This window comes from Plasmodium malariae, assembly GCF_900090045.1.
Source record: "Plasmodium malariae genome assembly, chromosome: 8".
NCBI classification, from domain to species: Eukaryota; Apicomplexa; class Aconoidasida; order Haemosporida; family Plasmodiidae; genus Plasmodium; species Plasmodium malariae.
Window position 1 is genome coordinate 768,964 of NC_041782.1, and position 20,862 is coordinate 789,825.

At 26.0% G+C, this 20,862-nt stretch overlaps 6 protein-coding genes across 6 annotated transcripts; 3 read left to right on the forward strand and 3 right to left on the reverse strand.

The window, feature by feature from the left end:
• Positions 1–534: 534 nt before the first annotated feature.
• Positions 535–2,934, forward strand: PmUG01_08025100 (small subunit rRNA synthesis-associated protein, putative; the record flags this gene model as incomplete). Its single annotated transcript, XM_029004405.1, has 1 exon — positions 535–2,934. The coding sequence occupies one exon, from the start codon at positions 535–537 to the stop codon at positions 2,932–2,934; it is 2,400 nt and encodes a 799-aa protein (XP_028861097.1).
• A 667-nt stretch (positions 2,935–3,601) lies between these two features.
• Positions 3,602–5,374, reverse strand: PmUG01_08025200 (conserved Plasmodium protein, unknown function; the record flags this gene model as incomplete). The annotated part of the gene is made up of 1 exon (XM_029004406.1): positions 3,602–5,374. The coding sequence occupies one exon, from the start codon at positions 5,372–5,374 to the stop codon at positions 3,602–3,604; it is 1,773 nt and encodes a 590-aa protein (XP_028861098.1).
• Positions 5,375–7,863: 2,489 nt separating this feature from the next.
• Positions 7,864–9,147, forward strand: PmUG01_08025300 (zinc finger protein, putative; the record flags this gene model as incomplete). The annotated part of the gene is made up of 1 exon (XM_029004407.1): positions 7,864–9,147. One exon carries the CDS (start codon positions 7,864–7,866, stop codon positions 9,145–9,147), a length of 1,284 nt encoding a protein of 427 aa, XP_028861099.1.
• Positions 9,148–9,972: 825 nt separating this feature from the next.
• On the reverse strand, positions 9,973–12,549 carry PmUG01_08025400 (metallopeptidase, putative; the record flags this gene model as incomplete). Its single annotated transcript, XM_029004408.1, has 4 exons — positions 9,973–10,112; positions 10,777–11,755; positions 12,049–12,153; positions 12,436–12,549. 4 exons carry the CDS (start codon positions 12,547–12,549, stop codon positions 9,973–9,975), a joined length of 1,338 nt encoding a protein of 445 aa, XP_028861100.1.
• A 2,253-nt stretch (positions 12,550–14,802) lies between these two features.
• Positions 14,803–16,398, forward strand: PmUG01_08025500 (protein phosphatase, putative; the record flags this gene model as incomplete). The annotated part of the gene is made up of 1 exon (XM_029004409.1): positions 14,803–16,398. One exon carries the CDS (start codon positions 14,803–14,805, stop codon positions 16,396–16,398), a length of 1,596 nt encoding a protein of 531 aa, XP_028861101.1.
• Positions 16,399–18,246: 1,848 nt separating this feature from the next.
• Positions 18,247–19,812, reverse strand: PmUG01_08025600 (tubulin--tyrosine ligase, putative; the record flags this gene model as incomplete). The annotated part of the gene is made up of 1 exon (XM_029004410.1): positions 18,247–19,812. The coding sequence occupies one exon, from the start codon at positions 19,810–19,812 to the stop codon at positions 18,247–18,249; it is 1,566 nt and encodes a 521-aa protein (XP_028861102.1).
• Positions 19,813–20,862: the final 1,050 nt, after the last annotated feature.

Here is a 20,862-nt window from a genome sequence, read left to right on the forward strand (position 1 = left end):
ATTTTTTTTATTATTTTTATTTTAAATATTATTTTTTTTTATTATTTTACTTTTCTTTTTCTTTTTCTTTTTTTTGTTTTTTTCTTTTTTTTTTTTAAACTTGTTGCCTAAGCTAAACGAACAATTATTAAAGCATAACAGCAAAGGGCACATAAAAAGTTTACAAGCTAATCGCATAAATATAGAGGTTAATATTAAATAATTTTTTTCTTCTACATATATATAGGGCAGCAGGGGGGGTAAGGTGCTTGAGTATATATTTAAATACTAAAATAAGGAAAGTCAAAAAAATGCTTGGTGGAAAATATAGCATCAAAAAAGCAAAAATATATAGTAATTTTATGCAACATAGATTCGCGGAAACGGAAAAAAGTAGTATAGGATAAAGGGGTAAATGTATCTGCCTATATCTATATCTATCTATATATATATATGCGTACATACTCATGTACGCATATGTAAAAATATATGGGTTTATTGAAAGGGCCCAAAGTAAGCGCCTTCGTTGAACGCTCCAAATGAATAGTCGATAGGATGAATGACTCATTCGAAATGATCAAGTTATGTGGAAGTGACCACGTAAGCAGCCACTTAATAAAAATTGGTTCCTTCAACATTTTATGTGATATGCCGCTAAATCATGAGGAAATACTAAATTTAAAAAAAAAAGATATAACGCGTAACAATAGTGATAGGGAAAAAGAATTGGATGAACAGTATATAAGTATAACTAATATGGAAGTACACTCATCATCAAACAAATTATTACTAAGTATAAGTAATATACCCATAAAGATTCATATAATTTTAATTTCTTGTATTGAATGTTTTATGGGTTTACCAATATTTTGTAAATATTTTGATATATCGGATACACATATAATATGTACGAAACCTATTTTTACCTTTTCTATGTGTGCAGTAGAAAATTTGCAGACAAAGGAAAATTATTTACCTGAATGGAATGAAGAAATAAATGAAACAAATTTTAATGAAAACATTTTTAATAGTAGTGATGATTATTTTGACTTAAAGTTAAGTTTCAAAAATTCTCTTCATTTATTATCATATAAAGAAAAAATAAGCTTCAAGCAAAATGATGAAATTGTTCATATTACTTTATATAGTAGTGGTTATTCCCTAGGTAGCTGTAACTTTTTTATAGCAACAGATTTTTTGAATATTCTTGTTATAAATAAGAGTACATATAATATAAAAAGACATCCCTCACCATTTGACTCCAGCTGTTTGTCAAAAGCTGATTTTGTTTTGTTTACATCATACTATTCCTCTAACCATTTTTACAATTTTTCGCTAAATCAAAAAGAAGAAGAACATATAGCTAGGGGGAATAAACCACCTAATAGCTATAACGATAAATTATTAGTGGATAAAGCTGACTCAAAAAGAGCTACATGTAGTGGTACTATTTCGTCTTCTCTAAATGGTAATACCCCCGAACAAAAAGAAATAAAAGAAAAGATTAAAAAAAAAGTAAATGTATGTATAGAAAGAACATATAAAGATAGCTTAAATAAAATATGCTCCATCGTTCTAAGAACAATAAAAAGTAAAGGATGTGTTATAATTCCGGTTGATTTACATTTTTTATACTTCCTCGAATTAGTAGAATTGATAGGAGTAATTATTAGTAAATATTTAACAAAAGAAGAGCAAGTATTAATTTTTGGTATCATATCAAATATTAGCAATGTAATACATCAAGCAGATTTATGTGCTGAATGGGTAGAAGAATCAAGGAAAAAAAAATGCAGTAAATCGTCTAACCCTCAGGGACCTTTCTCTATCGATACTATGATAAAAAATAATCGATTAATTATAGGAAATGATACAAATGATATTTGTAAATATTTTAGATATCCTTGTGTTTGTTTTATTCAAGATTCCACTTTACGATTTTTTGAATCATCTGTATTATTAGAAAAGTGGGCAAAGGATTCAAATAATTCTATTATACTCGTTGACCCATATTATGACCCTATATCAGTTTTATACCCTTTTCATATTTATCATAAAAATATAAATGCTTATTATTGCCCCCTTCTATGGGATATAAATGAACGTAACATACTTGACATTATAAATGCAAACACAAATAAAAAATGCGTATATGTTTTACCGCACACTTTAAGAAGTATGTTTAAAAAAGATCAGTCGAACTGGGAAATTTACCCTCAAAATGTACATGAGTACTGTGGTCCCAATAAAAACGACACACCAGAAGGGGTTAACACCGTTATTCCAAATAACCCTGATGATTATGATGATAAAAGGAATATTAATGCAACTCAGAACAGTCGTACATATTCCTACACCTCACATGGCATAACAAATAATGTAATATATTTATATCCATTAAAAAAAAGAGAAATTGTTTTCAACAGTTTTTTACATTTCCATAAAAAAATGCATCCTATCCGGTTTACCGTTGACGGTACACAAAAATTAGAAAAAGTACTACGAAAAATTGACGACTTTTATTGTGCCAATGTTAAATGTACCTATTTAAGAAACTTTTTCGGGGATATTATAAAAGAAGATAACATTGAAGAATTAATAGATGAAGATAAAGATGATCAAAAAGGAAAAGAGGACGTGGGGAAGAAAACCATAATAAATGAAATACTTACCAACGAACGGAAGATAGGCTTAATGTTTGGATCTATAAATGAACAAGAAATATTAAACAATTTAGTACAATATGGTTATAGTAAAAATGATTTAACAATAAACTATTCACAAAATATCAAATTAGATGTTGATCAGACTAAGTATTTATGGTGCATTGGGATTAACTCAATTAATTCTAAGATAATAGGTTACACAAAATATGACATTGAAGTTTTTAGCAGTAACACAAAACTAAGACAACAAATTACGGAGATACTGCATAAATTAAGCAAAAGTTTTTAATTAAAAAAAAAAAAAAAAAATAGAAGCCTTTACAGCGCCCACATAACCGTTCCATTTTCCGTGAATTTCTTACTGTATTTTAAATGAAGAGATAATTTAATTTTGACCTTTACGTGGGGGGCTTTTTTTGTTTAGAAACGTTGGGTAAATTGACATATATCTATCCATATCTATATCTATATCTATATCTCTAACGCTATCTCTATCTATATCTATCTATCTATATCTATATCTATATCTATATATATATATATATATACATATACATATATGTGTATGAATGTATGCTTGAATGTGTATACTTATATATATATACATGTATAAGTTTATATCCCATCATAAATTTACCACCAGCCCAAGGTACTGTTTAGGCCTTTTAAGGGAGAAAATGATTCCGTAATTTTATGAAAATACGTAAATATTTTGGTGAGAAGTTATGGAAAAAGGTGTACTGACTAGAGGTACAATTTATAAATATTGAGTTTGACAGAAAAAAAAAAAAGAAAAAATACATACACATGTGTACATAAATATAAAAATGTACGCATATATATATATATGTGCATTGCCGAGGAGACGGCAGCCATTTTTTTAGCATTTTTTTTTTCACGTAAAAGATATTTTACTTTTTTTTTTTTTTTTTTATTATTCCCCCATTCGACGTATTTTAAAATTTTCTCTTCCAGTTCCTCTTATCTGCATGAAAATTTCCCCATATTTGGCCGTGCAATCGAACTCTTTTCAAATACCCAGGAGGATGCTTTTCCATTTTGTCTCTTCTTTGTTTAAAATATAAATAATACTCATCAGGTAAATTTTCTGTTCCATTGTAAATTCCATCAATTTTCAATAAAGAGTTTTCCGTAATAGAGGCAATATATTTTGTTTTAAAAAACCCACTTTTGTCAAATGATGTTGAAGTGAGCTTGCTGTTATTATAATACTCAGTAAATATATTTTCTGACTTTATTTTCAATATATTTGTTTTGGTGTCAATTTCTATATTTATATTTGGTAATACATAACCAGCTATCTTTCTTTCATATGGTATAAGCTCCTCCTCTAGTTTACCTAATTCCATTACACATATTGTTCCTATTTCTTGTACTACATATCGCTGAAAAATTTTTGCATTAATAAAAATTTTCTTTATTTTTTCTACATATTTTTTGTGAATTCCTGGCATTATTTCATTACCATTAATTAATATTGAACGCACTTTATTAGCTTTTTTTTGAATAAATTCCTCTTTTGTTACATTATTAATAGGACAATTTTCAAAAAAGAGAATAAAATCTCGAATTAAATAATTGTTACACACAATTGTACTTATGCCCTTTTCCATATTTAATATTTCTTCAAATAAGCTAGATCCATCAATAAAATCAAAAGTGTCATCCACAAAATCGTTCTTAATAATTAAGTTATGAACTGAGAAGTTATTATTTTTATTTTTCATATGATTTTTAAACCATTCCATATAACTGTTATTATTTAACACCTTATTTACACTTATTTCAGGGAACACAATTGTTGCACCTGTGTATATCAGATTAAATAATATATCAAAATATTGTATATTATTCGCTGGTGAACATACTAAAACGTTGTCTTCTTTTCCATTAATTTGCATAAAATTCGTAAAAATTTTGGACTGTTTCAATATATTCGACAAAGAAAATTTTATACTTTTGTCACATTCATTTTCTTTTGATAACTGCAAATGAAAAGAAACGTTATTTTTCCTAATATTTAATCCTTCCCTATTACCAAAGAAACCATCTTTATCCTCCACAAAATAATCATTATTATTTTCCAACGAATGATTGTCAAAATGTATACTGTTTATTTGGTTAAGGGCATTCTTTTTTCCATTTATATAATCCTCACATTTTTTCTGACCGTGCATAAATTTTTTCGCAAAATTTTCCCGTCCTTCATTTAGGTCTTCTACATATTCTTCATGGGATAATATATCAGGCTTATCATAACAAATCAAAAATGGAATTTGTAAATTAAATGATATTTCTTCAATATAGTGTTTATAAAAAGGATGACATAAAATTAAATCAATGTTATTTTCCGCTATGTAAAAGGAATATTTCTGCTTCATTTGTTTTGCCTTTTTTATAGGAGTAGGAATTGAAATATAATCAAAATTATTTAACAACACACAGAATTTAAACACAAGCTGAGAATAACATGCAGGAAAGAGACAACCTATTTTTTTCTTCTGCTTATAAGACCAATCATTTAGCCTAAAATAATCGTACATATAATACATAAGTTTTTTATTCATCAGATATACCTCACTAAAAAATTCATTGGATGACACCACAGAGTTATTCGTGTAAATATTGAATGAACTGTTCAGCAAAGTTTTCAGCGTTCCAAAACTTCTCCTTGCCGGCAAGCACTTTTGATAAAATTTTATTCCCATTTTTATAGTTATGCATAGACAGAAAAAAATAAAAAAAAAATTACTTGTACACAGTTGACATGTTCATACATGAGTACTGTTGCACGCACGTGTATATATTCATCTATGTACATGTATAAAAAAGCATACCTGACCGCAACATTTAGAGCCAATATATAAATCTCTTATTTATAAACAATGAAAAAAAAAAAAATATATATATTCCATAAAAATTAAATTAAAATTATGAACAAATAATAAATGTTTTTTAAAATAATGTTTACAGCCTCTGAAAAATAAAAATCCAACCATACTTCAATTTTTTCTCATTCATTTTCTTCTCTTAATTTATTATCCACTAAGTTGTTTTTCGTTTATTGCATACAAAAAGGGACATTTATTAAATTAACTATCTGTAATATATTAAATTGTTAACTCCTTTTGCATACCCATTTATTTTCTGGATATGTTTTATTCTTTTCTATTCAATGTATATAACCATTTCGATCAAAAAATAAAAATATACAAGCATTTTTGCATAATTGTGTAGGAAAGGTTTTGTCCATTCCTTTTTTCCTTTTTTCTTTTTTTTCAAGTCATTCTTAATTACTTTTTTACAATGTTTTTTAAGTTGACTTTTTTTTTCTTTTTGGAAATGTTAAAAATTATGTATGTTCTGAAAAAAGTTTTTATGAATTACCGGTTAGGTACTACAATTTCACCTTTGTGTCTATATGTTGTTGTTATTTCGTGTATATGTATACTTAAAAATTTTTGTTCAAAAACTAATTTTTTGAGAATGAGAGTGATGTATTACTAGATATTTCCATTCTTCAGTTTTCCTTCATAGAACATGTTATCTTTCATATTATTTTTTCCTTTCCTCCTTCTATCTTTCATACATTTTCACTGCTAAATGTATATATATATATATATATATGTATATATGTTTACATCACAATATAAAATTAAATAAGGAATAAGGTAAAGTGAAATAAGAATATTTCAAAAATTAAAACAGAACAGTTTATATATCCGCTGTTGCATGTAGGAAAAATACATATATTCGAACTTATATTAATGTGAGAGGTACCATGTAAAATATAAACAAAAAGCATACATATGCGTATGTACTCATACGTGTGCACATGAATTCACACACAAGCACACATACTCTTACGTATACATATGTATTAACACATGCACACATATACGCATACGTACACATATGTACTAATGCAGACACTTAAACGGTTTCACAGTTCAGCCTTTGTGGAAGCAAAAAAATATATTCATAACGCTCGCTCATATTTTGTAATACATCCCTTTCTAGAACTATTTAATGCTAATGAAATCAATGCGTTAAAGATGCATAAAAAGATATAGCTCAACGCCTAAGTATTGAATCAATATGAAAAAAGAAAACAATGCAGTAAAATACAATACACAAATTAAACAAACGCATATACATAAACATATTAAGTGCAATATAGAGAAGTATACTCTTCACTTATATTAAAAATGTTAAAGATTTTTTTTTTTAAGAATTAAAAATAATATCAGAAATATACAGTACTTCTTCATATATATAATACAACACAGTATGGTCAAATGCTGTAATAATTTTTTTTTTTTTTTTGAGTGCGTTCTAATTTGTTTTTACCCTTATAAGGTTCTTATGCACAACGTAAAATTAATTCAACTTTTATAATTTTTTTTTTTGTTTCTTCTCTTAAACGGAGCTTAACTTTTAAAAAATTTTGAATATTCTTTACCGTTGTGTATCTATTAGCGATATATTATTCTTTTATTTATTTGCTGAATATTAGGAAGGAATGGAACTACATTATTTGGTAGGGTATCTATAATACAGCTAACTTTGTGATATTACATATGTATGTTTATATATATGTACAATTGTTTGAATATATTTTTATGTATTTATATGTATTTGCATATATTATTATATATTTTCATATAGTAGCGCATAATTGCATTTATTTTCGTATATTTGCATATATTAGCGCGTAATTGCATATATTATCCTATATTTTCATATGTTAGCTTATAATTGAATATATTATCGTACATTTTCATATGTTAGCTTATAATTGCATATACATGCGCATATATGCGTATATTTCTCCTTCGTGAAACATAAAAATATTGATGTGAAGAAAGCGCATCGCTGTATGCATTTGCGTTAAATGTTAAAATTGAATTATACCTTTCATAAATCGTAAATGATTTAAGCTTATTACATTTATGCCTCCTTTTTGACGTGAAAATTTAACGGATTCCCCTCAATATACACATATGTATGTATTTATATATGCATATGTACATACGCAGGGGAGTATATAACAATATTGATGTACGCTTTTATTCATGTGCTGCAAAAATTACCAAACGCACGACTATTCATCATACGTACATTTCTTAGTATGTACAACTGCAATCCCTATTTTTCCATGAAATAAAATAAAATAAAAATCAAAAAAAAAAAAAATATGGGGAGAAAAAAGCGCAAGGTAAATATAGAACTGAAACCATTTTGCTACTATTGTGATAGAGAATTTGATGACGAGAAAATTCTTATTCAACATCAAAAGGCAAAACATTTTAAATGTTTACAATGTAATAGAAAATTAGATATAGCAAGTGGATTAATAGTTCATATGATGCAAGTACATAAAACCAATTTAAGAGCAGTGCCTAATGCCTTACCAAAAAGAAATGATCCTGAGATTATTATAAGAGGGATGAATGGAGTACCAACAGAAATAATAGAAGAAAATTTAAATAAGTTAAAACAAAAATTAGGAGATAAGAATATTAAAAGACAACAAAGAGTAAATTGGGCGCAAGTAGCTATGGCACCTACAATGGAACAATTTTTACAACAAGCTCAGATGGGAAATTTCTCCTTCCCTGGTTTTAATTCACCCCTTATACCAACAAATAATTTATTACCAAATAGTGGTAATAGTTATACCACTACTAATAATAGTAATAGAAACAATAATAGTAATAGTAATAATAATAGTAATAGTTACAATACTAGTAATGGTAACAGTACTAGTAATGCTAACAATAACAATAATGCTAACAATAACAATAATGCTAACAATAATAGTAATAATAGCAATTGTAATAATAGTACCTTAGATTTAAAAAACAGAAAAAATATACCAGCTATGCCTTTTTATTTGCCTAATAATAATATAAATATGATACAACCACCACCATTAGGTGCTAATATGTATTCTACTATGAATCAAAAAAATACAACATTACCAAACGTGCTCCCTCATACGCCTTCAGGAATTCCGCATAACAATGTAGCATCCCTTGGTTTTACAGGATTTCCTTCAAATATCCCACCTCTTCCTCCAAATAGTTCACAAAAATATACACAAAATATGAACTTTTCAGGATCTACTTTTCCAACTAATTTATCAACAAATATGTATCAGTCATCTCATTCAATTTATATGCCTCCAGGAATGTGTCAACTACCTGATCCTCCTTCAGCCCCACCCATTATGCCTCCATCACCTTCACCTCCTAATATGTATCCATCGTCCACACCAGTAATACCACCATCAGCTACTCCACAAAATATGAATCCTACATCTCCTCATTCTACCAGTTCAAATAATATAGATGCAAAATTGGTTGAAACTGTATCAGGGGATAAGGAAAGTGCACGAAATTCAAGTAATGAAAGTACAAAAAATAATGCACATCATACGGATAATGGAATAGCAGGAAGTAATAAGACATGTGAATAATACCATTTTGTATCATTACAAAATGATGTAAAAATAATATTCAATAATGATGAAAGAACATTTTGGAGCAAATTATTCCGTAAATATGGATGGATGAACACGCAAAATTGATGTAAATGCACACAAAAATAAAAAAAAAATGAAAAACTGAACTGAGAAAATACACATAAAATTAAGGTTCCAAGACCTTCTACATTATCATTCCAAGTTAAACAAGCATTTATATAAGAACGTGTAGTTCTGATGGTAGCACATTTATTCTATTTCACTATTAAGGGGTAACATAAAACGAAACTATGGTACAGCAGCTATATTTATTATTTTATTTTTATTTTTTTTTTTTTTTGTATATATACTGCATAAAAATATGCTTATTTATTGTGTATACTTTTGTTAAGCCACTTCCATATACATAACTTTTTTTTTTCATTTTTTCTCTGCATCTTCATCTTAATCTTTTTTTTTTTTTTTTTTTTTTTTTTTAATTTCGTTAAACAAACCAACGACAGTGGAGCAGTTTTGGTGGAAAGGCCAAATGCAGAAAAAAGATAACAAATTAACAAAAAAACAAAACAACAAATTTTTTAAAAATTTGATAGAGAAATTAAAACGAAAAATGTAAAAGTAAATATAAATAAATAAATATATATATACACATACATAAATGTACGGTGCTTCTTCCCCTTGGTTTTTATCTTCCCAATTTTTAAGTAGGGAACACGAAAATGGTGTCAACTGTTACTATCAGTTTTACAGCATTGCAACATATCAAATGGTACATAAATATTTATCATAATATTTGTAGCCCTTTTTTTTTTTTTTCTTTCAATCCAAGACTATTATTTTTCTCCTTTTATTTTTATCATTGTACAAATTATCCGAAATGATAGAATAATTTCCTTTTTGTGTGTTTTTTCCCTTATTTCGACCTCTTTTTACTTTCAGAATGTGCACGCTATTACCTCCTGATAAGTGGAAAAAAAAATAAGAAAAATAAAAAAAGATGAAAAAGGAGAATAATAAGAACATGTATGTAAGGATACCGCTTAACAAAAACGTACACAAGAAGTACATATATATGCAGTAAATGTACCAAAAAAAAAAAATATTTGATGAATATGCATATATGGCAGTACAATACAATATACAATTCTTCAAAATGTAAACAGGTGGAATTTTGTTTAAAGAAGAATAAATTTATTTGATCTTTTTAACTTATCAAATGTGTAAATATTTCATAATATTTCCATTTTTTTCGTATTAAATGAGAGGGAAACATTATTTTTGCAATACATTATATATTTTTATAAGTACACTATATCCAAGAAATTAAGCGACAGATCGTTTTATATAACGCAGAAAGTAGACCTATTTGTGCATTTTATTTTGGTGCATTCAAATTACATATTATGTACCTATATATGCATATGTACATATATAAATGTGTATAAGTATATATACACATATAAAAATGCTGCCTCATTTTTACAATAAAGACATGTACACATAATTTTACTGTACCATATATTTTGAGAATAAAATATATACTTTTCATTTTCATCAATGTATATGTATCATACAATAATGTACATATACTTAGATCATATGTTTTTTTTTAACAATAATTACCATTCATTTCAGGGATAGTTACCATATCGTTTGATAAGATCACATCCTTTGTGTCTGTATTACATTCTTTTTTTGAAGCATATTCAATTTTTTGATTTTTATCTTGTACATTTAAAAAACTCTCACTACCTATTTGCACATGTGGGTATTTTGTGTCCCTTACATAATATATATTTGAATTAACAAAATTTTTATGTGTACTTTTATTTATGCCTGTATTTATGTCTTCATTTATACCATTACTTATGTCTTCATTTATATCCTTACTAATGTCTTTATTTATACCCGTACTTATGTCTTTATTTATACCCGTACTTATGTCTTTATTTATACCCATACTTATGTCTTTATTTATACCTTTACTTATATCTTCTTTTATACCCGTATTTATGTCTTTATTTATACCTTTACTTATATCTTCTTTTATACCCGTATTTATATCTTCATTTATTTCTTTACTTTCCAAAATTGTCATCGTTAAACTATTTTTTTTTTTTACGTTCAAAGAATTTTCTTCATTTTCTCTCCCCACATTCTTAGAAGAATTGGTTATTGGGTCAATTATAATTACTTCTTGATTTAAAGAACATATTTTATCATCATGTTCTTTTCTATTTTTAAATATATATTCATATTGTTCTGGTGTTAAACAACTTTCAAGCGATAAATTTACTATTTGACCATCCTTACTTATAAAATTATTTATTAATCTTTTTTCTGCAGCTTCAGCTGCCATTAATTTAGGGTTTGTATTATAGATATTCTTTTTACTACTTCCTATTTTTTTACCTACACAGGCATGACTTGATCTATTATTATATACATATAATTCATTATACTCTAAAATTAGGCTATCCAGTAATTCATAGAAAGACTTATCATGACGACTGTGCACTATATGTGCTAGTTCGTGTAGTAGTGTTCCAACTATATCATTAAAATGAAATATTTCTCCTCCTCTTTTTTTTCGAAGTCTAATCTATACAAAAAGGAGGACACGATAAAAATCAAGCGCGTAAGCATATTGTTCATAAGGATAGGTACATATATATACATATGGTATATATACATGTGCGGAAAAATACATATAGAGGAACAATGACACAATTCTGCTACTATCTATTACATTTTCGCATAGTGTTTATCTACATAAGGAACATTTACACGTCAAAATTTTCTTTGATGATTGTTAGTATTTCATTGTTTTAAATTTAACTAAATTACTACCATGTAATAATAACATAAACAAAGAAAAAAGTAGTTAACGAATACCTTAATTTCGGATTTGGATACAATATTTAGACCTAACAAATTTGGACTTTTGGGTAAAAATTCTGAAAGCAATTCAACCGAAAAACGCCTTTTCCTCATAATGGGCTGCAATTATGAAGAAAAAAAAATTTTTAATTAAAAAAACAAAATAAATAAATATTTTTACAAATAATCAAATAAATACGAAAGCATAATATAATGAATACAATCCTTCTCAAACAACAGGACGATACTTTCAATTAATTACGCTCTCATTGGGAAAAATAAGATCTCTCTTAAGATTATAATATATATATATATATATACATATGTAACTCCTCTTTCTCATTTTCTATATTTTATTTTTTTCCTTCTGCCATTTTGGGTATAATTATAATAAAACTTTACCAGCACTTGCTCGGCAGCTTTGCTTAAGATTGATTTTGCCCTCTTATCATTTTCATTTAAAATTTTTATTTTGTGAATTTTATATTTTACATCATCTAAGTTTTTTAAGTTCATGACTTTAAACAGATTTTATGGAATTAATTATTCATAATTAATCTTTTTAAAATCTAACCTTCTATTTCAAAATGTAACAAAAAAAAAAAAAAAAAAAAAAAAAAAAAATGTACTGCACATGCTTATAAACAGCAGTATTGATTTTCACATTTCTATTTTAAATGAATGGTGTAAATATTTTAACAGTTGGAGCGATACTTTCCTGTCACTGGGCATTTTATTTTTAATAAGTGGGGCATTTTTAAAATTGGAAAAAAAAAAATATATATATATATATATACATACATGTATATATTATGTGAAGTCTTATTACGAACAAGCGTATACGCAACAGTGTCGACTTTTTTTGAACTTTTAAAATTATCATACTTTTTACCTACTTTAACTGTTTTTATCTTTTCCGAATTTAACCTAGAAACTGAAATCAGGAGAATTTTTGTTAATATTCAATAAACGTTGTTATATATATATATATATATAAAAAAAAAATAGTAATTAATTATAAAAGTACTTGGTGTGCAAATAATTTAAATTTTACAGTATAGAATTACTAAAAAATTAAAATTTTCAAAGCGTAATATTTTAAAAATAATGTCTATTTAACGGATTAAAAAGTGCGAATTTCTTAAATTTTATGATAATCCCATATATAATATATATAAAATAATTTTATCATTTTTTCTAAGAAAAAATTTTCTGTGCTATGTTTATACTCATGAAAAAGTACTACATTACGCATGTATATAATACCATATATGTTATAAAAGAATGGAAAAAGCATAAACCGTATTAACAGATGATTAAATATGTAATTAAGGTTTATATTCCAACACATATGAAAACAAAGTAGGAAGCATGTGTCATAAAAATAATTATTAACCGTTTGAAGCAACATAACTAATCTTTATTGATTCAAAGGAGATATAAGTATATAATTCGTAGTGTATTTTTCTCTTCATTTTTATCATAAAACGAACCATTCAAAGTAAAGGAAAATAATTTCGAATTTCAGAATTTGATAGCAAGCTACATCATTTTACATATTAATAGCGAAAAAAACAATTTTCTCCTATTGCATATATATATATATATATACATATATTAACGTTATTAAAACAACACTTTGAACAGATAATCACGCGCAATATCGACTTTTTTTCATTATCTACGTGTTAAAATGTTAAATTTTTCATTAAAAATGCGCAAATTAAAAAATTTGTTAAGCCTTAATAACAATGAAACAACTTTTCTGTTTTTAAAAAAGTAAATATAAACAAAATAAGTAAACATAATAACAGTTATATTACACTAATTATAACAATATAATCTATATCTCTACATATTATTATAAAAATAGTATATGGTCAACTATTATTTTATTTATCAATTTTTTCGTAATTCGTTCTGCCTGGACAGTTCAGAAAAAAAAAAAAAAAAAAAAAGCAAAGATCTCGCGCATTTTAATATTATCGCAAAAATGTATATATTAATAAAATGTTAAAAAATAAGTAAATAAATCAAACATTAAGTGAATTTGATAATAATGAAGCAATAAATAAGTATAACATAATTTCTTAAATTATTCTATTTTACTCATTTATTTATTTATCTACATTTTTTTCTTTTTTTCTTTTTTATTTTTTGCCTTTCAAGCTTTACATTTGATTATGTATAGGAAGCCCAATATTAATGTTATTATATATATATACCTATCAAAATTTTTTGCACGTTCAATGCAAATACGTTAGATGAAAATGTATATTTTTTTTTTTTTTTTATTATTATTAAAATAAATTAAATTAGCGTTATTTTCAGAAGTTGTTGTTTTATATCTTTTACAATTAAGTTACAAAAGTGAATTTTTTTCTTCAATAATTTTGTTAATAACCCAGAAGGGACATAAATATAGCATAATATATAACACGCGTACAATATATGTATATATGTATATAAACAATAGAGTATATTCTATGAATATATTATATGCTTAGATAAGAAAATATACCACGTACATAAGATGTATGGTATAATTTTTTTACCACATTTTTTATAATTTTTTTTTTTTTTTTTCTTCAGTGTTTTTCACCTCTGAAAAAAGAAAATAAATAAAATGTAAAAAAAAAAAATATAGTAAAATAAAATGTGGAGTAAAAATAATGCGAAATTTAAAGTTTAAATATAATAAAATATATAACATTACAGCAATTGATTCTCATGTTTCTAGCATTTGTAATTATACTACTTTCAAATAGTATGCTGGTGCATAAAAAGCAATCCAGCTTTTTTGCTCTTGCAGAAGTGGAAAAATTGAAAGGGAAAATGAATTATTTATTAAAGAACGAAGATAAGTATGTTAACCGAAAAAATTTTACCATTGTTTCGAAACAGATTGAAAATCAGCTAAAAAAGAAAAAGAATAGTGGTGATGAACGGATAACTTTGCAGGCTATTATTAAAAGGTCGTGGTTTCAGTCCGTTAACAGTAGTATTAACAATAGTAACAGTAACGATAATAGTAATAATATTAATAGTAATAGTAATAATAATAATAATAATAATAATAATAATAACGGTAACAGTGACAGTAACAGTAACAACAAAAGTAGTAGTAGCAGTAGTAATATCGGCAAAAATTGCAGTATTAAAAATAATAATAAAAAGAGTAGCCAGAATAGTAATAAAAACAGTAATCAAAATAATAGTCAAAATAATAGTCAAAGTAACAGTCAAAGTAACAGTCAAAGTAACAGTCAAAGTAACAGTCAAAGTAACAGTCAAAGTAGCAGTCAAAGTAACAGTCAAAGTAACAGTCAAAGTAGCAGTCAAAGTAGCAGTCAAAGTAACAGTCAAAGTAACAGTCAAAGTAACAGTCAAAGTAACAGTCAACATAATAATAATAAAAAGAGCAATCAAAATAATAAAATGAAATGCTGTAACAATAAAAAATGTGACACACAGGTTAAGAATGAATGTTCAAAGGAACTCCAAATGATGGCAAATTTACCGCATTCCATTTCGAAAAATAAAATACCTTTTAATTTTTTTGATATGGCATATAGTTTGTATATGAAATATAAATTTAATAAAAAAAATGGTTCATTTTCATTCCTTAAGAAAGCCTTCTGCTCACCTAGGAAACCTCCTTTTATAACTAATTTTAAAGTAATAAAACATCCAGGTAAAGTGGAAAGTGAAGACTGTTGCTTAAATGGTCAGGCATTTATGGCTATTGCTGATGGTGTAGGTTCTTGGATAAGGTTTGGAATAAATCCAAGAGAATACCCTGAAAAGTTCTTACAACTTTTACAAAAAAAAATTAATGAAAGTGAAAGTGATAATGTAAAAATAGAAGAGGTTTTAGATTATGCTTATGTAAATAATCATAGTACAGGATCAACAACTGTTTGTGTAATAATATATAATAAGAATAAAACCATATCAACAGCAATTATTGGTGATGCACAGTTTGCTATTATTCGAGATGGTGCTATCATATATAAATCGAAAACACAGCAATATGAATTCAATTTCCCATACCAATTAGGTACTAATGATATGAATAAACCTATAGATGCAGATATTGCGCACTTAGAAGTAAAAAAAAATGATATAATAGTTGCAGGCTCAGATGGGTTATGGGACAACTTATATGATGATCAAATATTAACCCTAGTTAAGGAAAATAAGTTTTCAACCTTATCAGAAAAAATAGCAGATGAAGCTTTCAGTTATTCCAAAATGAGAAGTTGGATGTCCCCTTATATAAATAACTTTAATAAGGAATTTAATTGTTATAAGTCAGGCGGCAAATTGGACGACATTACTGTGTCCTGCGCGCTAATTGGTTAGACATCTGTTCAAAATTTTTAGAAGCATTTTGAAAGTGAAGTCAAAGGCGGAAGTAGTTAGAGGAAAAAAGAAGGTAGAAGAAGTGGGAAGAGAAACGAAGGCAGATAAATAGAATAATGTATCAAAATTTTTCCGAACAAAATAAATGATATAATGTAATAACAATAATTCGCCTGAATACTCATATTGCACCCATTGTGCTGTCTATGTATTATAGTGTGTAACTTAGTACACTTTGATTGTGTATATATATACATGTGTATAAGAACCTTTTTTCCCTTCCCCCTTTCTCAGCTCATTAAATATATAAAATATCTAATTAAAACATTTATATGATGAGTTGAGAAATAATTTTCCAACAGTACAAACCGAAAATTATGGTAAGAATTTTTTGAAAACATACATATATATGTTTATACTGTGTTATTGCTTTTGTAATTTTGTTCATTGTAATAGAATTACATCCACTATTGTAAATACGTTACATATCATTTGAGTATAAATGGGCTTTTGTTTTACATCATTTTACTTTATTTTACTTTATTTTACTTTATTTTACTTTATTTTACATCATTTTACTTTATTTTACTTTATTTTACTTTATTCTGCTTCATTTTACTTTATTCTACTTCATTTTACTTTATTCTACTTCATTTTACTTCATTTTACTTTATTCTACTTCATTTTACTTCATTTTACTTCATTTTACTTTATTCTACTTCATTTTACTTCATTTTACTTCATTTTACTTCATTTTACATTATTTTTTTTTGTTTCTAAGACAAAAATCCATAAATATTATCCCTATCAAAATTAACTGCATACGTATGTTGATTCTATGCATATATCTATCCATATGTTGTCTCATCACTGCAGTAGCTTCTTTTCCTTTTTTTTTTGTTTATTATAAAATACATTTATTAATAAATGTCCTCTATGGACAGTCATTTTTTGAAAGATGACTTTCACAAATATTTAATTTTTGTAATTAAAAAAATATGCATGCATTCATTTTAAAAATATCATACATTAATTTAAGTTTTCAAAATATTTCAAGAATTTATCTAAATTTTCTTTAAATTCTCAATTTTATTGAATATTGATAATGATCAGCCATTTGGCATCATATTCAGTAAACTCTGCATTTTATAATATGTTAAATTTGTTTCTAGTATTATATACATACATGCATATATACGTACGCGACAGTATTTTTGTAAACCAGGAAACTAAAATTATATAGATCAATTCCATATCCACATAAAAATTTTTCATGTGTTTTTCTGCATATGCCATAAAATTTCCACTACAACAGATTGTTCCTTAAGGTGCCTAAAACGAAGGCTTAACTTCCTTTTCCCCTCGCGCGCACATATGTATGGTTTTATGGATGTTTACGCATATGTATATACACTCTATACACATATATATTCGTATATAAATATGCGAATGCCCAAGTGCATGCTTTCCTAAAGGAGAAACAACAATGTGAGTAATTTTTTGCTATTTAATATAAATGTGTTTGCACCTAAAAATATACACTATTCTTAACGCGTTCATAAAAATGGCTTATTTTTTTTAATTATACCGCTTTTTTTTGTTCGCGTAAATAGCTCTTCTTTATTCGTAGTAAAATAAAAAAAGAAGAGAAGGAAAAAACAAGCAAAAGTGCATATGAAAAACGAGAACTGAAACAAAAAAAGGAAACGAAAAAAATAAAGCAGAAAAAGAACAAAACAAAAGGATAGCAAAACAAAACAAATAAAAAGAACTCTTTTAAATGGAACAAAATTAAACAAACGAAAAGGAATACAAAGGGATGGGGCCACAACGCGGGGGTCCGTACCCCTAACAAGCAGTAGAACAGTTGCTAATGTTTATGTTCTCCATGGTTGAATAGAATTTACTACAGTGCACATTTTCTACCATATATAATTGCTCTTCAGTTGTTGGGAGATCAAGGATAGACAATTTTTCTTTAGTTTTATTTTTCCTCTTCACATTTTCCTTAAATAAATATTCATAAGAATCTCTTTTCATAGAATAAGGTATACCTATTGATTTATTCCAAGCATTGGAAACAAATAATATAAGATTTTCATAATCTAATAATTCTTCTAAGGGATAAATTCTTTTATATCCCCCTAAGTTTTTATTTTCATATAGAAAACGGCTTATATTTAACTTTTCTTTTAATTCTTTCTTATGTTTTTCTAATAAATCATTATATTTTGTTCTAAATTTTTGTAAATTTATATATTCCTGAATAAACATGTATCTATATTTTGAATGCATATATAGAATATTTAAAGTATCTCTTATAACTGCATATTTCACTTTTTCATCTACCAAGGAACAAGTACTAAAGGAAGGGGAATGATTTACTTCAAGTAGCCATGGTTTTAATTTGTAATCTAATAATATATCAAATCCTAGTACCTCAAAACACATACTATTAGAATAGTCACTAATATGAGATGAATTGTAATAATGCTTTAATTCTGGCTGTATAGAGCAAATTGTTTTAACAATCATATGCTCAATTTTTTTCATTAATGAATCCATAGGTAACCCTTCTTCTTTCAATTTTTGTAAAAATGCTTTCCAACTTCTTTTATGACCTCTCGTAGCATCATCTGGATTTGAGGAGTTTTCAAATTTATCTGATTTTTTATTAATTGAAAAATTGGTTAAATGCATATTTACTTGTTTAAGATTTTTCGATTTTGGTAATTTATATTTTTCTATTGAAAATCGTACTAATCCATCTTCATGTAAAAATATGCGAAGAGGATCACAACCTGTTACTAATACATACAATCTGATATCAAACTTTAAATCATTTATTAATAATGGCTTGTGTATATATTTCTGAATTACACAGCTTTCATATTTGTTTATATTGTCTAAACTTTTTGTTAAATAAATACCTTTTCCTTGACATGAATTTTTTAATTTAACTATATATGTTGTTTTAGATCCATTTTTGTTTTTTTTTTTTTTAAAATAAATTTTAAAATCGGAAATTTCATTAGGCAAAACCCATGTCGGCGGAAAAAAATTATAACTTTGAGGAAAATTCTTTTTCATCTTTTTTAAATTTTTACATAATTCATCTTTTCTTGTTATTCCTTTCATTCCAAGAAAATGATTAATCTTTTGAAATTTTTTTAATTTTCTAAACCGATCATCGGATATAGAGGTATCTAGCCATATAACATCCCAATCTGTGCAATCTGAAGAAACTTGTACCCAATTCACTGAATCTTCAACTACTCTTCTAATAATATCATATCTTGTATTCGCTAAATGAATTTTATAAAAATGCTTTCTTTTTCTGAAAATCCCATCATATTTATTTTTATCATTATGCATTAAATATTTGTCCATCATATTATTCGATTTAACTATCATTAGCTTGGATATATTTCTATAAACTTTTAATTTTTTCCCATAGATGAGCTTGCGCAAAATTAGCTATCTTTACGTATAAATAAATTATAGAAAAATTATAGAAAAATTATAGAAAAATTACAGAAAAATAAGAAATATTATCTCCTTTAATATATCTGCTTTATATTATTAAAATAAAAATTTTATATCCCATGTTTATTTATTACAGCATCTCTATTAAAAAAAAAAAAAAAGGAATTACTTCAGGTTATACCATCATTTCTTTCCCTTTTTTTTCATATGCATACATACAATTATATATATTGAATCGAACTTTGATAATACACATATATATATTTGTTTCCATATATATATTTCTAATATAATCAATGTTCTCACTAAACTGGCTTCAACGGATATAGCGTTATTCTATTCAACGAGTTTTTTTTTTTTTTTTTTCTACTACCTTCTTTTCTTACACTCTCGTAAAACAAGCTTAGTCAAAATTGTTACATAAATGTCTATTTATCAGTTTATTTTAAATAATGTTAAATATTAAAAAAAATATATATATAAAATAAAAAAGTGAAAATATGTGAAAGTAGAAAAATGTGACAAAAACAGAAAAAAAAGTTACAACCACAAATAAGAAGTCTAAACAAATATTAAAGAAGATGAAAATTTAAGGCAGTGTTTTGAAGATTTATATCTATCTATGTATCTGTGTACATATAAACTTAAATATATGTATCTATATAGTCGTAATTATATGCAAATATAGGTCTACATATAAAGATACAAGTATGTAGATAGATACACATAAACGCATGTAGATGGGTAAGCAATCATGCCAAACATACATACCCACATACACACTTAAAAAAAATTTCACGTGAACTTAACTATACAACTTTTTAGCATATTTTGATTTAACCATTTAAACATACATGGCTTCTCCTTTCTTATGCATGGAGTTACATATTTCAAGGGTAACCACAATATTCTTAATATGCATTATTTCAAAACATTAAATCTTTTAATATTCTACAAAAAAATGAAAGCAAACATAGT